Source organism: Rutilus rutilus (genome assembly GCF_951802725.1).
Source record: "Rutilus rutilus genome assembly, chromosome: 4".
NCBI lineage: Eukaryota > Metazoa > Chordata > Actinopteri > Cypriniformes > Leuciscidae > Rutilus > Rutilus rutilus.
In genome coordinates, this window is record NC_140212.1 from 38,053,715 (window position 1) to 38,065,218 (window position 11,504).

At 41.7% G+C, this 11,504-nt stretch overlaps 2 protein-coding genes across 2 annotated transcripts; one reads left to right on the top strand and one right to left on the bottom strand.

Annotated features, from left to right (window-relative positions):
• Positions 1–1,056: 1,056 nt before the first annotated feature.
• LOC311289236 (uncharacterized protein) lies at positions 1,057–10,782 on the bottom strand. The gene is made up of 4 exons (XM_084407073.1): positions 8,756–10,782; positions 8,434–8,669; positions 7,749–8,332; positions 1,057–1,203 (listed from the first exon to the last, which is right to left on the bottom strand). Exons 1-3 carry the CDS (start codon positions 8,893–8,895, stop codon positions 7,812–7,814), a joined length of 897 nt encoding a protein of 298 aa, XP_084263199.1. The 5' UTR covers positions 8,896–10,782; the 3' UTR covers positions 1,057–1,203; positions 7,749–7,811.
• LOC311289208 (uncharacterized protein) lies at positions 1,440–6,513 on the top strand. The gene is made up of 12 exons (XM_084407026.1): positions 1,440–1,813; positions 2,496–2,619; positions 2,900–3,110; positions 3,380–3,506; positions 3,636–3,934; positions 4,055–4,145; positions 4,222–4,338; positions 4,675–4,750; positions 4,837–5,094; positions 5,231–5,402; positions 5,506–5,654; positions 5,751–6,513. Exons 1-12 carry the CDS (start codon positions 1,451–1,453, stop codon positions 5,936–5,938), a joined length of 2,175 nt encoding a protein of 724 aa, XP_084263152.1. The 5' UTR covers positions 1,440–1,450; the 3' UTR covers positions 5,939–6,513.
• Positions 10,783–11,504: the final 722 nt, after the last annotated feature.

Sequence of the window (11,504 nt, forward strand, 5' to 3'; positions counted from 1 at the left end):
CTCAAGAATTTGCTTTAGTATAATTTTTGGAACAATTAGGGCCGGATTCGGGATTCGGGACAACAGCTTAGATTTCGGGACTGACCCGAATTTTCCGGGACATCTGGTCACCCTAATTTCGCTCCGCTCACACCACGAGTCTGAAGCATGCTCAGTCAAGCCTGACCCAGAATCCATCTGTCTTGCACAGTCATCAACAGTAGACTATCAGTTCAAAAAGTACTTCAAAAAGGAAAATGAGAAGTCATACAGGTGTACTATTAATATAAAACTAACTAACAATGATAATGTGGTACAAGAAAACGAATGTGGAGACATCGTTTCAGTCAGTAAAGATTCATTTTGGAATCTAAAAAGACACATCTCTCGAAAACATGAAAGTGTGCTACGTGAACGCTGGGAAGCAAAAGGTTAGCCAACTGAATACGGTAACTTGTAACAAAATGTAAATTAAATATAGCGTAATATTCAAACAAATTTGTTTTGTCATTCAAGTAGGCCTAATGGTTTGTTTTATTTAATTTGTGTCGTCCGTAATAATATTTATATTATTAGGCCCATTTATTCATTTTATTTTACAGCAGTTTGTGTGTACAATGGATATAAGCCAATTTAAATTTTAATCGTGCGCGTTGCGCAAAAGTTCACTTATCAAAATTCTGGCTTAATAGTTAATTTACTTTTAAAACTTTTAAGTATATTTTTGTTTATATAATTTTTATTTATATTATTAGGCCCATTTATTCGTTTAATTTTACAGGACTTTTTGTGTAGGCGATATTCTTTCTTACATAGGCCTAATTTGTAATTTGAAATAAAACATTTCTATTTGAAAAATGTTGTTGTTGCTCATTAGTTCTTTAGGAGGTAAGGCTGTGGTCTAAGCTAAAAGTGAAATACATGTCGATTTTTTTCCTTTTTTGGAGCGAGTGGGGGGCAATTTGAGTGGAGCGTGAAGCAAACTGCGTTGAGCGCTGAGCGATAATGAGCGGAGCGGCCTGATGTAGCTTTGAGCGGGGTAGCGGAGGGGTGAACAGTTCTGTGAGCGATGAGCTGAGATTCTCACCGCTCACATGCTCTGATTCGCATACATACATTCGCTTATAGGCAAATAAAAAGTGATGTGAAAAAAACCTGCGAGACCATGGTAAAATCATGTTTGGTCAGTTTGGTCATATTCTACAGTAACTGTAGGCCTACATGCTTAAAGTGTAAGTTGCAGGTTAAATTTTTCACGAAGATAATGCAATGTGTTTATTAAACATATAGATAAAAACCGCCTACCATTGTTTTTTATACCAAAATGCTGAATATAATATGAAAAGTTGGCACTTTTAACAGTGGTTTTTAAAACTCCCGCTCCCTTCCACTAGATGGGGCGTGACGTCATAAGAGGAACTCACTAGTAGAGTTACCGGCATAATCCATAGTACTAGGCTACGCTAGAAAAATGGTAAACCGTTGTGTTTGTGCAGGATGTACAAATTCGTCCAAAACAGGGCACAGGGTCCACAATTTCCCCAAGGCCAAAAGTTTGATTCGTGCCTGGGTGAGGTTTGTGGCTACCAAGCGGGCGGATTTTACTGCTGCCTCTGTGACCAAGTCAGCCGTCATATGCAGCGAGCACTTCACTGACGATGACTATGACCCTGGAGACATGCGTCGGCTTAACATGGGGTTTAAATGCCGGGTTAAACTAATTTCGGATGCCATTCCCTCACGGCATTCCCATTCCTGCTCCTCTGCCTGTCCTGTCCGGATAAAGAAGCCTGTCAAGTTTCGGTGTGCCCGCCGAAAGCGAGAGTTGACTGAGGTAAGTCTGAGCTATTCTACAATAGTTGGCTAGTATGCGCGTCAGTGAGAGCTGTTTTTGTACAGTCAAGTGTCAGTTCTAGTCAGAATTAGCCGGGTTAGTTGTAAGTAGTGCTACGAGAGGAGATATTCTCTAAGTAACTGGGTCTTCATGAGTTTTTTGAAGAGGGATGTCCCTGCTCTAGTATAACGTTAGGTACTGGTAGCGCGTTCTACCACCAGTGAGGACGGATGAAAAAGTTTGGATTGGCCTGAGCGTAATTTACTGGTGGCAGAGCTAGACGTTGTTCGTCTGAGGAGCGCAACAAATACCTTCGCCTTTACTTTGTTTTTGAGAGTGCACTCCCTCTAACGTCTTACGACTAATACTACTAGAATTATTAGAAAAGCATACTTCGTGAAAATTTCCAAAGCTAAATGAAAATATCCAGAAGTAGCTAAATATTAGCATACCCGAGGCAGACAGACATTACACTTTTGCTACTGTAGCCATCACTGGTGCTGAAAGTTAGGAGTAGTGATAAGGCTATCTTCTCGCATAGCTCCCAAACGTTAAATGCCTTGCCATGAGTGTTTGCTCATAAGACCTGTGTTAGACAATGTATTATATAAATACATGTTTACATACTTTCTTACTCATTATGCTTGTGATTCTCCCCTGTTTTCACTGGTTCTCACACAAGATTTTTGAAAATGTAACACTCCAAGAAAATCCTGACATTCCTGAGCCCGAAACCCTTCCACCTGCATCTGGCCTATGTCACACTGGGTCGCAGTGTGATCTGAAACCTCATGGAAAGTCCTTTGGTAAGTCTAGGGATATATTTTAGTCTGGGGTTCAGGATTGTAGTGGAGGCTAAACATCAGTAAACATAGTCAAGTCATCTTCATTTATATAGCGCTTTTAACAATGTAGATTGTTTCAATATATATATTTGACATATTCCAAAATCACACTGTATGTATTATTCACATTCATATATGTACACTGATTAATAAGCTATTGTTGTTTAAACCAAAACATAGCAGCATTATTATACCATCATTGTCATTGTGGCTATGTTTGTCTTATGCTTCTCTGACACAGCTGTGCAGGTAAGGCCCAAGATGGTCAGTGTGGGGACACAGACCACACGCATAAGAACATCTACACCCCTTGCCAGTCCTGATAATAGTGATGAAGAGGCGTCTTTCATCAGAAGTGACACATCCTGGGTGCCTGATGAAGAGGACGTGTCCTCAGATGAGGAGGCATCATATGAGGATCCGCCACCTCATCCAAGTGACTCTGACCTAAAGTGAGACGATAAGCCTCCTAACTTTAAACTGTGATGTCTGTCTACCATAGCACCTAGTCATGGTCAATGTATCATAGGGTCAGTCCCTACCAAGCCTTTGTATCACTTTACATGCCCTTTACTTTACTTTTTACATTTCTGTGAGTTATTTTCATGTGTGTGAGATGTTTGTATGTGTGTTGTGTTGCAGTGTGGTTGTATAAGCTACTGGATACATACATTCCCCCTCGGATGAATGAAGTATCTAATATTCTCTTTTTGTTTTACAGTGGTCCAGATAAATACATTGTGTGCAAAGACCAGCTGATGGCCCTGTTCACCATTTGCCCTGCCTGTTGTAGTGAATCTAACGGTAGGATGGTGCAGCAGGGTGGCACATTTATCAAAATAAAGCAGGTAAGAAGAACCTGTTTGAAAAATTATATAGAGTGAACCTTTTATAATTTCAGTAATGTTTGGATTTTAGTGTTTTACTTATTCCACAGTGACCTGATAATTTTCTGATTTATTTTCTGCATATGGTAGGTCTGTGCAACATGTGGCTTCCAGCGGTTCTGGCAAAACCAGCCAATTTTGCACAGAAACATGCCAGCCTGCAACCTACTTCTGAGTGGGGCAATTCATTTTTCGGGATGTCTACCAACCCAAACTCTCAGAATGCTGACATTATTTGGTCTACAGTGTATCAGCAAGAATACATTCTTCCGCCACCAGCGTTACTACACCATCCCTATCGTGATTCAGGCCTGGCAGGAAGAACAAGCAACCATTATAAGTGAATTGAAGGAGATGGGGGGTGGCCTGATTGTAGCAGGGGACTGTAGGTAATGCACAATTTGCCTGATGTTAATATGAGACATGTTTACAGATGACATGGTCTGATGTGCTATGTTGTATCTTTAACACAATTACAATTACAAAAAAATACAAATAATCATACCCAGGTCAGACTCTCCTGGACATTGTGCGAAATACGGGACCTACTCGCTGATTGAGGAGAGAATAAATAAGGTTGTCGACCTTCAGCTTGTCCAGGTAAGTGTGATGTTATCAGACAAAGAAATAAAGTTTATCCACTTTCACCACTTACAGTGATTGTGTCATTTTGCAGTGCTCAGAGGTCCCGAATAGCAACTGGTGCGAGTTAGAGGGTTTGAAGAGGAGCATAACCCTCCTCAGGGGGCAGGATCTTCAAGTGTCGACCCTCATCACCGACAGGCATCGCCAGGTAAATACAAAGATATACAATATAGATGTATAAATTCTCCCCTCTATTACTGAGTGGTTTCAATTCCTGCCAAAATGTCAAGGAGACCTGGGAATAAGTAAGTCTTACAAAGCATATCAGACCATGTAAATAGTGCATTAACTACAGTCACCTGCAACAATTAGGTCACCACCCATCCCCCCGAGGTCATTGCTGACCACAGCCTGTTCATCCTGCCAGGCCTGAATGATGACAGGGATGGTTTAATATACACTGATGCCAGAAGAATGTACTCATGCTGATGCACTGATGGCAAGATAGTGCAAGCTTCCTAACAGTTTGTGTATTACTTTTAAGGTTGCCAAGTGGGTGCGAGAGGAAACGTGTACTGAGGGGACAAGGCATTTCTTTGATGTCTGGCATGTCGGGAAAGGTATGTATCCCGATGTTGGAAGCTTTAAGGTAATTCTTGAAATTACATTTCCATCGATATAATACTTTCCATTTGTTGTAAACAAGGTCTCAGCAAGGCTTTGGACACGGCGGCCAAGGAAAAGGACTGTGGGGACCTGATGTTGTGGAGGCCTGCAATTATAAACCACCTCTACTGGACTGCAGCCTCCACTCCTGATGGCAACCCAGAGGTCATGGAGGCCAAGTGGAAGAGCATGGTGAACCACATACAGGACATCCATGAGCATGACACTCCTGCCTTTCCCTGTTGTGCTCATCTACCTCTGGAGGGGGAGCAACGGAAAAAGGAGTGGCTAGAACCAGGTATACACCATGAAATATGTGTACTCTATGGTTTTATGATATTGTGACCTGAGAGATTTTTTGCTGGAACCTGTGTTCTAATACAATTTAATCAATGTTTTGTTTGGGACTCTCTTTTTTTTTTTTTTTTTTACAGGCTCAACGGTTGCGGTGAAACTGGAGGGTGTTGTCACAAAGGCATCCTTGCTGAAGGATGTGAAGCAGCTGTCGCCACAGCACCAAACCTTTTCCCTTGAGGCATTTCACTCCCTCATCCTGCTCTTCGCTCCCAAACACACAGGGTTTTCTTACCTTGGGATGTACAGTAGGTCAGTGTTGCGAAATGGATTAACTACATCTCATATTGGCATGTCATACAGACATCTGATATTTCTATCTCAAAATCTGCTCTCATTTTGTGATTTCCTATAGACTTCTGTTGGCAGCTCTGCACTACAACTGTAATGGCAGCCGCGAAGTTGCGCAAACAAGTGGTGGTGTTGCAAAGTATGCCGTGCAATACCCGGGGTTCCGGAAAGGTGAACACACAGTCCGGACAGTTAAACAGAAGGCCTCATATGGTCAGTAGTTTCAGTCAGTTTCCATCATATTTGGATATGTATGCATGAGACCTTGGTAATCAGTGAATGTGATCTACATGTTTTTCATTTCCCCAGGATATGCATCAGCACTCATACAGTCCTTACAAGAAAGCTACACCAGATCGCCTGCGGCACTCAGAGAATCCAGTGCTTCCTTGAATAGCACCTGCCCTGCCCCCATCTCAAAATCCTTTAATCAAATTCCAAAACAGGAAGCAGTTAACTTTTATCTTACACAAAAATCACGTTTTAGCAAAAGTTGAATTTAGAATCTGTTATTAATAATCATACCGTAATCATTTCCTAATTTTGAGATTTTATATTTGTAATTGGCAGCTGTAACATAACCTCTTTGTTTTTTTATAGTCATGACCCTACCGGAGTAAAGGTATGAGTGAGTGAGTGGGTATGTATCGTTCTCGGTACCCTTCATTATTTTTTGCATGCTGCATGTTTTTGTTTTGTTTGTGTTCTGTGTGCTTGTAGTGGTTGTTTGTTGGTTGCGCCTTCTCCTTTTGTTCTGTAATTTTACTTGGTGGTGGGATCCTGTCACTGAAATTCTGCATGTCGCTTGCCATGGTCTGTCATTGTGTGCTGTTGCATGTTAGTGTTGCTTTGTCTTTTATTTGCTTGTAATTGTACCTGGTGGTGGGAGCTTATAGTTGTTGTTTTGTCATGGGTCACTTTGCATGTGTTTGTGCATGTGTGAGTCCCAGAACGCAACCATCTAATAAATGTTTCAAATTTTGTCTAAGCTTTGACTCTTCAGATTTATTCTGTTTGATAGGACTTCCAAAATCATATAGCAAGATACTGTACTAAATGTATCACATTTTGTCTAACCTTTGAGTCTTTTCAGATTTAATCTGTTTCACAGGTATAATAACAATAACCAAATAATAATAAACAAATTTTATTGAAATTAAATTCATGTCTTCTGTCTACTGTTTTTTAGATCTATTTCAATGAGGGGGTTGGGGATGTACGCTCACAACACCACAAACATACCACTAAACTCTTAAAAAAACTGAAAGGGGTAATTAAGCTAATCTTCATCCAAATGAGGCCTTTCAAATCCGTCCTTCTTGGAAGTGATGTCGGATGGCTGAAACCACGCAGGATGGTATCGGCTTACGTATATGCCTCCCCAGAATGCCATATGCCCAATGTACAGCCTGCCTGTATGCTGTATTGCCTAGGTATAGGGATGTAGCAAACTTAATGTTGGTTTTTATCTAAATGTAATTACTCGTGCATTAAGTATGGTACTCTTCAATGTTGTATTTCTTTGAAAGCTATAGATGCCTTACATAACTACAGAAAAGTTGGTTGTATGTTTTATATGATAAAAAAAATTATGGATAAAATAACTCAATTGTAAACATACTCGTGTGTGCTGACTTCAAGGGGACCGTGATCCTGCCTGAAATGAGAATTATAAGCTATTCGCAAAACAAACGGGTTCAGGCTCGTCAGATCAGCCGGTCGCAGGTCGAGCTGTTCCACTAAACTCCAAAACGCGTTCACCTCACGGCAGCGCACACACACTGCTGATTCAACTGATCCCACACAAACAGTGATGGGGACATCGATCTCTCTTTTTCTTTTCTGACAATAAACATCGCTAATTAAATCGTGAGAAAATGCGTGGATTGAGGAAGGTTATTACATGATGTTTGAGGCGTCGATGAGACTAGCGATTGGTGCCTGTGCAGTGTGTGCATACAGCTCTGATTTGGACCGACTTGACACCATGTAAGTAAATAATGTCTTCAGTCGTTGTCCCTTCTTGCTATTCTACATGACGACTGTGGTCCATAAAGAATTTGATGGTTTCCCACATCCTCAGTCGTTCTCCAAATAGCCATAATACAGTAGGAATCTAGCAGAGTATGGGTTGCGAGTTCCTCTTATGACGTCATCACCCAGTTAACGTAAAAACACGCTACCTTTGAAGAAACCCCAATAAATGTTATTTTAACGCATTTTAAGACAGAAATAAATACATATATACATATAGAGCACTTTAATTTACACATTAATTGGCTGTGGTGGTTAACCTGCAACTTACACTTTAATGAACAAAACAAAAAAATATTGACTCATCTCTCAGTAACATAGCATTAAAGTGTCACTTTAGTCTTCTTCAGAGTCATCATCATCTTCCTCCTCAGACGTCTCCTTCTCATCTTCAAGTTGGGTCTTTCTTCTTCTTGGCTCCTCTTTCCATGAAATCTGGCCTGCTCGCTCTGACGCTGGCCTGATGCCACAGCTGTATGGCTGAGTCGGGGTCAAAGTCTTCAATGTCAGGGCTGGACAGCTGCACTCTGTGAGCAGGTCAGATAGCGTGTCCGACCTCAGACCTGACCTCCAGTCACTCATCACTTGTTTCATTAAATTGAAACCCCGTTCACAGTCTGCTGTGGAGGCTGGAATACGCAGTAATACATTGACAAGCTGAAGGAAATCAGGGCACTGGCCTCCCAGTCTCTGATTTATCTCTGGCCAGGTCAGCTGGTCCATGTTCGGATGCTGCTGGTACAAACTGCTCTTGAGGAATGTCCGCTGGTCTGGAATCAGATCCAAATCGGCCCCAGAGGAGGCCAATAGTGGACCAAAGTGCTTTATGAGACACTCCACATCTGCATCTCCAAAATCTGCAGACACACACAAGGAAAACTTAAGGTTGCACAAACCGTAAAAGGTTTCAACTTCAAGATGTAAAACACATATCATGTTAAATGTGCTTGATAATAACCTTCACATGTATCTGCATCAGGCCAGCTTGTGATATCCACCAGTTTGAAAGCATGTAGTACTCCAGAGCTGAAGTCACAAAATCGTGTCGCCATACTGCTGCAAAATTTGTCTATCAGCTTGTCCTTTGTGGAGTTCACACGAGCCAGCGAGAGGTCATCTCTGGGTGCTGCCAAGGTTACACCCTCAAAGGTGTCCGCTGGATTTTCTAGGCATGCCCTAAGCCTGGGTCTAGGTCTTATAATTGAACACAACAAATCACAATGTTATATTAATTATATTTCAAAATATTCTGCCCCATACACATGCATACACACACACACCTGTTATTGTGCTTAGTTAAGACAGCCTGTGTGGCTATCAGGCTGGTCTGAACCTCTGCCACTGTTGGAGATGGCTGTTGCATGGATGCAGACAGGTTGCTGAGGTGGGTCAGGCAGTCGTGCATAAAGCAGCTGAACATCACTACACCTGGATCCAATGCATTACACTTCCTGCTCAGCTACTGTTCGGACACTCTTGCTTATTGCTCCGTGCTTTGCTCTATCACTTTTATATTTTTATATTGTATCTCCTTTTATCACCTAATTTTGACTTCAGCAAATCAGATCAGTCCTCAAACGACAAAGCTTGGATTACTACAAAAAAGCAGAATTCATTTATCCGACCAGCTTACATTCCGGGGAAAGGAAAACACAACTGCCTACATTCAAAAGGATAAGAGAGAAAATGCCTCTTCTGGTTCAAGAATCTACTTGCTGCACTAACTGCCACAGACTTTCACAAAGGATTGCAGTTCTTGAAACAAAGTTACTTGCGGGACCACCAAACCAGACAGAACACACAACAGAGCTTCGTCATGGACGCCCTCAGCATACAGCCGGTGAGTCCCATGAAACTAGTGCTCCTCGACAGGCCATACTGAGTGTAGAGAAACAAGCTGTAACTGATCGACATACAAATCGATGGCACAAACAGGGAGCGAGACCCAAAGACACTCGAGACATCAGATTGTCACGAGCATCACATATTGCCGCAGTAGAATCCTCTACCCCAGATACAGCTCTGACAAGGATTGCAAATACTGGTTTCCTACCACTGCCTATACACTTTGAGAACAGATTTGAAGTATTAATGAATGTAGATGTGGAATCCCCAAACGAGGTGAATGTGATTAAACAAAGATCGAATCAGCCAGTAGCTAACACTGATGCTAACTGGCGCTCAAGGTCGAGCAGACAGCGGCACTCAGCTCAGAGCGCAGCAGAGCCCAGGACTCTGATAGTGGGGGACTCCATAATCAGAAACATTAGCAGCAGGGATACAACTACGTGCTGCCTTCCACAAGCAACAACTTCCGATGTAAACAGGGAACTTCAGAACATTCTGATGAAACATAAGACTGCAAATCGACTCATCATTCATGTGAGGAAGAATGATATTCATAAAGAGCAGTCAGAACTCCTTAAGAAGGATTTCAATGAACTTTTTGAAACACTTAAAAGACTGAAAGTTCAAACATTCATCAGTGGACCACTACCAGCAAGAGGAACAAACAGGTTTTCACGGTTGCTTGGGCTTAATACATGGCTGCAAAAAACCTGCAATGTAAAAGGAGTGAACTTCATTGACAACTTCAATCTTTTCTGGAGTCAGAGACAACTGTTTCATCAGGATGGCCACCACCCAAACAAACTTGGTTCAAGAGTGTTAAAGGACAATATCTACTTCTCCCTAAATCATCCTTCTGCAGTATGTGCCAATCCACTCAATCTGAACGGCACACACACACACACACCTGGACACAGTATGAATGACCACAGGACACCAGAGCAACAGCCCCTTTCACCACACACATTATCCCTCTCTCCAGCAACTCCACTTCTGTGCTTCTCACAGAAAATGGAAGAACTGGTGTATGATGGAACCAAACTATCCCACTCTTTTGCTGGAAGCCCCCAGATATCAACCAAAAAACGGCAGGCACCGCAACCACCAAAGCCTGAGGGCCCAGCTCGCCCTCCCCCTCCTCCTGTGAGAGCTCTTCGGCCTCTGCCACAACGCCAGGGCCCACACCCTCCTCCATCTGCTCGAGGTGAACCAAAAACAACTGATACCAGCTCTCAGTGATATGTGTTGGGTCACTGCTATGATAACAGTAACTTTCTCAAATGTTTACAGAACAAGCGGAAGCCCAGTGTATCTTTCTCTATTGCTGTTCTATTACATGATAGAAAGTCTAAGGCCTTCAAAAGCTGTACAGCAAACTCAACTAATCTAGTGCCTATTACACGTCAAACTAAGATTGTTGAGGGGACTAAAAGTAAAACTGTTAAGTTAGCACTTTTAAACATCCACTCAGTTAAAAATAAATCACTTCTAGTCATTGACTTAATAACCACAAACAACCTAGATTTTATGTTTCTAAATGAAACCTGGCTAGAAGACAGCTGCAGTGCAACAGTCCTCAATGAAACATCCCCTCCTAACTTTACTTTTATGAGTGTCTGCAGAGTGGGTAGAAGAGGTGGGGGTGTATCTGCTCTTTTTAAAGATGTCTATCAATGTAAGCAAATATCATTTGGGAATTACCCATCTTTCGAATATCTGGGTACTGTGTTAAAAGGTGCTCCACGCATTTTACTTATCATTATTTACAGGCCTCCAAAATACTCTCCAGCCTTAGCTGAGGACTTTACAGAACTGTTATCAACAATTACCTCAGAGTTTGACTGTTTTGCTATTGCTGGAGAATTTAACATCCACATACAGTAGATAATGCAGAAAACAATATGGCAAAAGAAATCAAAACTGTTTTCAAAACTTTTGATCTGATTCAGCATGTACATGGACCCACACACAATCGTGGACACACTCTAGATTTACTTATCAGTAAGGGTCTAAACATTTCATCGATTGTTATTAAGGATGTAGCACTGTCCGATCATTTCTGTATTTTCTTTGATATATTGATCTCTCCTGCCACTGAAGCGAGATCTGTGTCTGTCAAGAAGAGATGCTTAAATGAGAACACTAGTGTACTATTTATGAAGGCTATATCCTTAACACCAA

What these genes read in the sequence shown, in the direction of transcription:
- LOC311289208 (XM_084407026.1), top strand. Translation starts at nt 1,451, where the DNA reads ATGGTAAACCGTTGTGTTTGTGCAGGATGTACAAATTCGTCCAAAACA. An exon ending in TCACCGACAGGCATCGCCAG is followed by an intron (nt 4,339 to 4,674) that starts GTAAATACAAAG and finishes ATTACTTTTAAG; the next exon opens with GTTGCCAAGTGGGTGCGAGA. An exon ending in TACCTTGGGATGTACAGTAG is followed by an intron (nt 5,403 to 5,505) that starts GTCAGTGTTGCG and finishes GATTTCCTATAG; the next exon opens with ACTTCTGTTGGCAGCTCTGC.
- LOC311289236 (XM_084407073.1), bottom strand. Translation starts at nt 8,895, where the DNA reads ATGTTCAGCTGCTTTATGCACGACTGCCTGACCCACCTCAGCAACCTG. An exon ending in TTAACTAAGCACAATAACAG is followed by an intron (nt 8,670 to 8,755) that starts GTGTGTGTGTGT and finishes TTCAATTATAAG; the next exon opens with ACCTAGACCCAGGCTTAGGG. An exon ending in TGATGCAGATACATGTGAAG is followed by an intron (nt 8,333 to 8,433) that starts GTTATTATCAAG and finishes GTGTGTCTGCAG; the next exon opens with ATTTTGGAGATGCAGATGTG.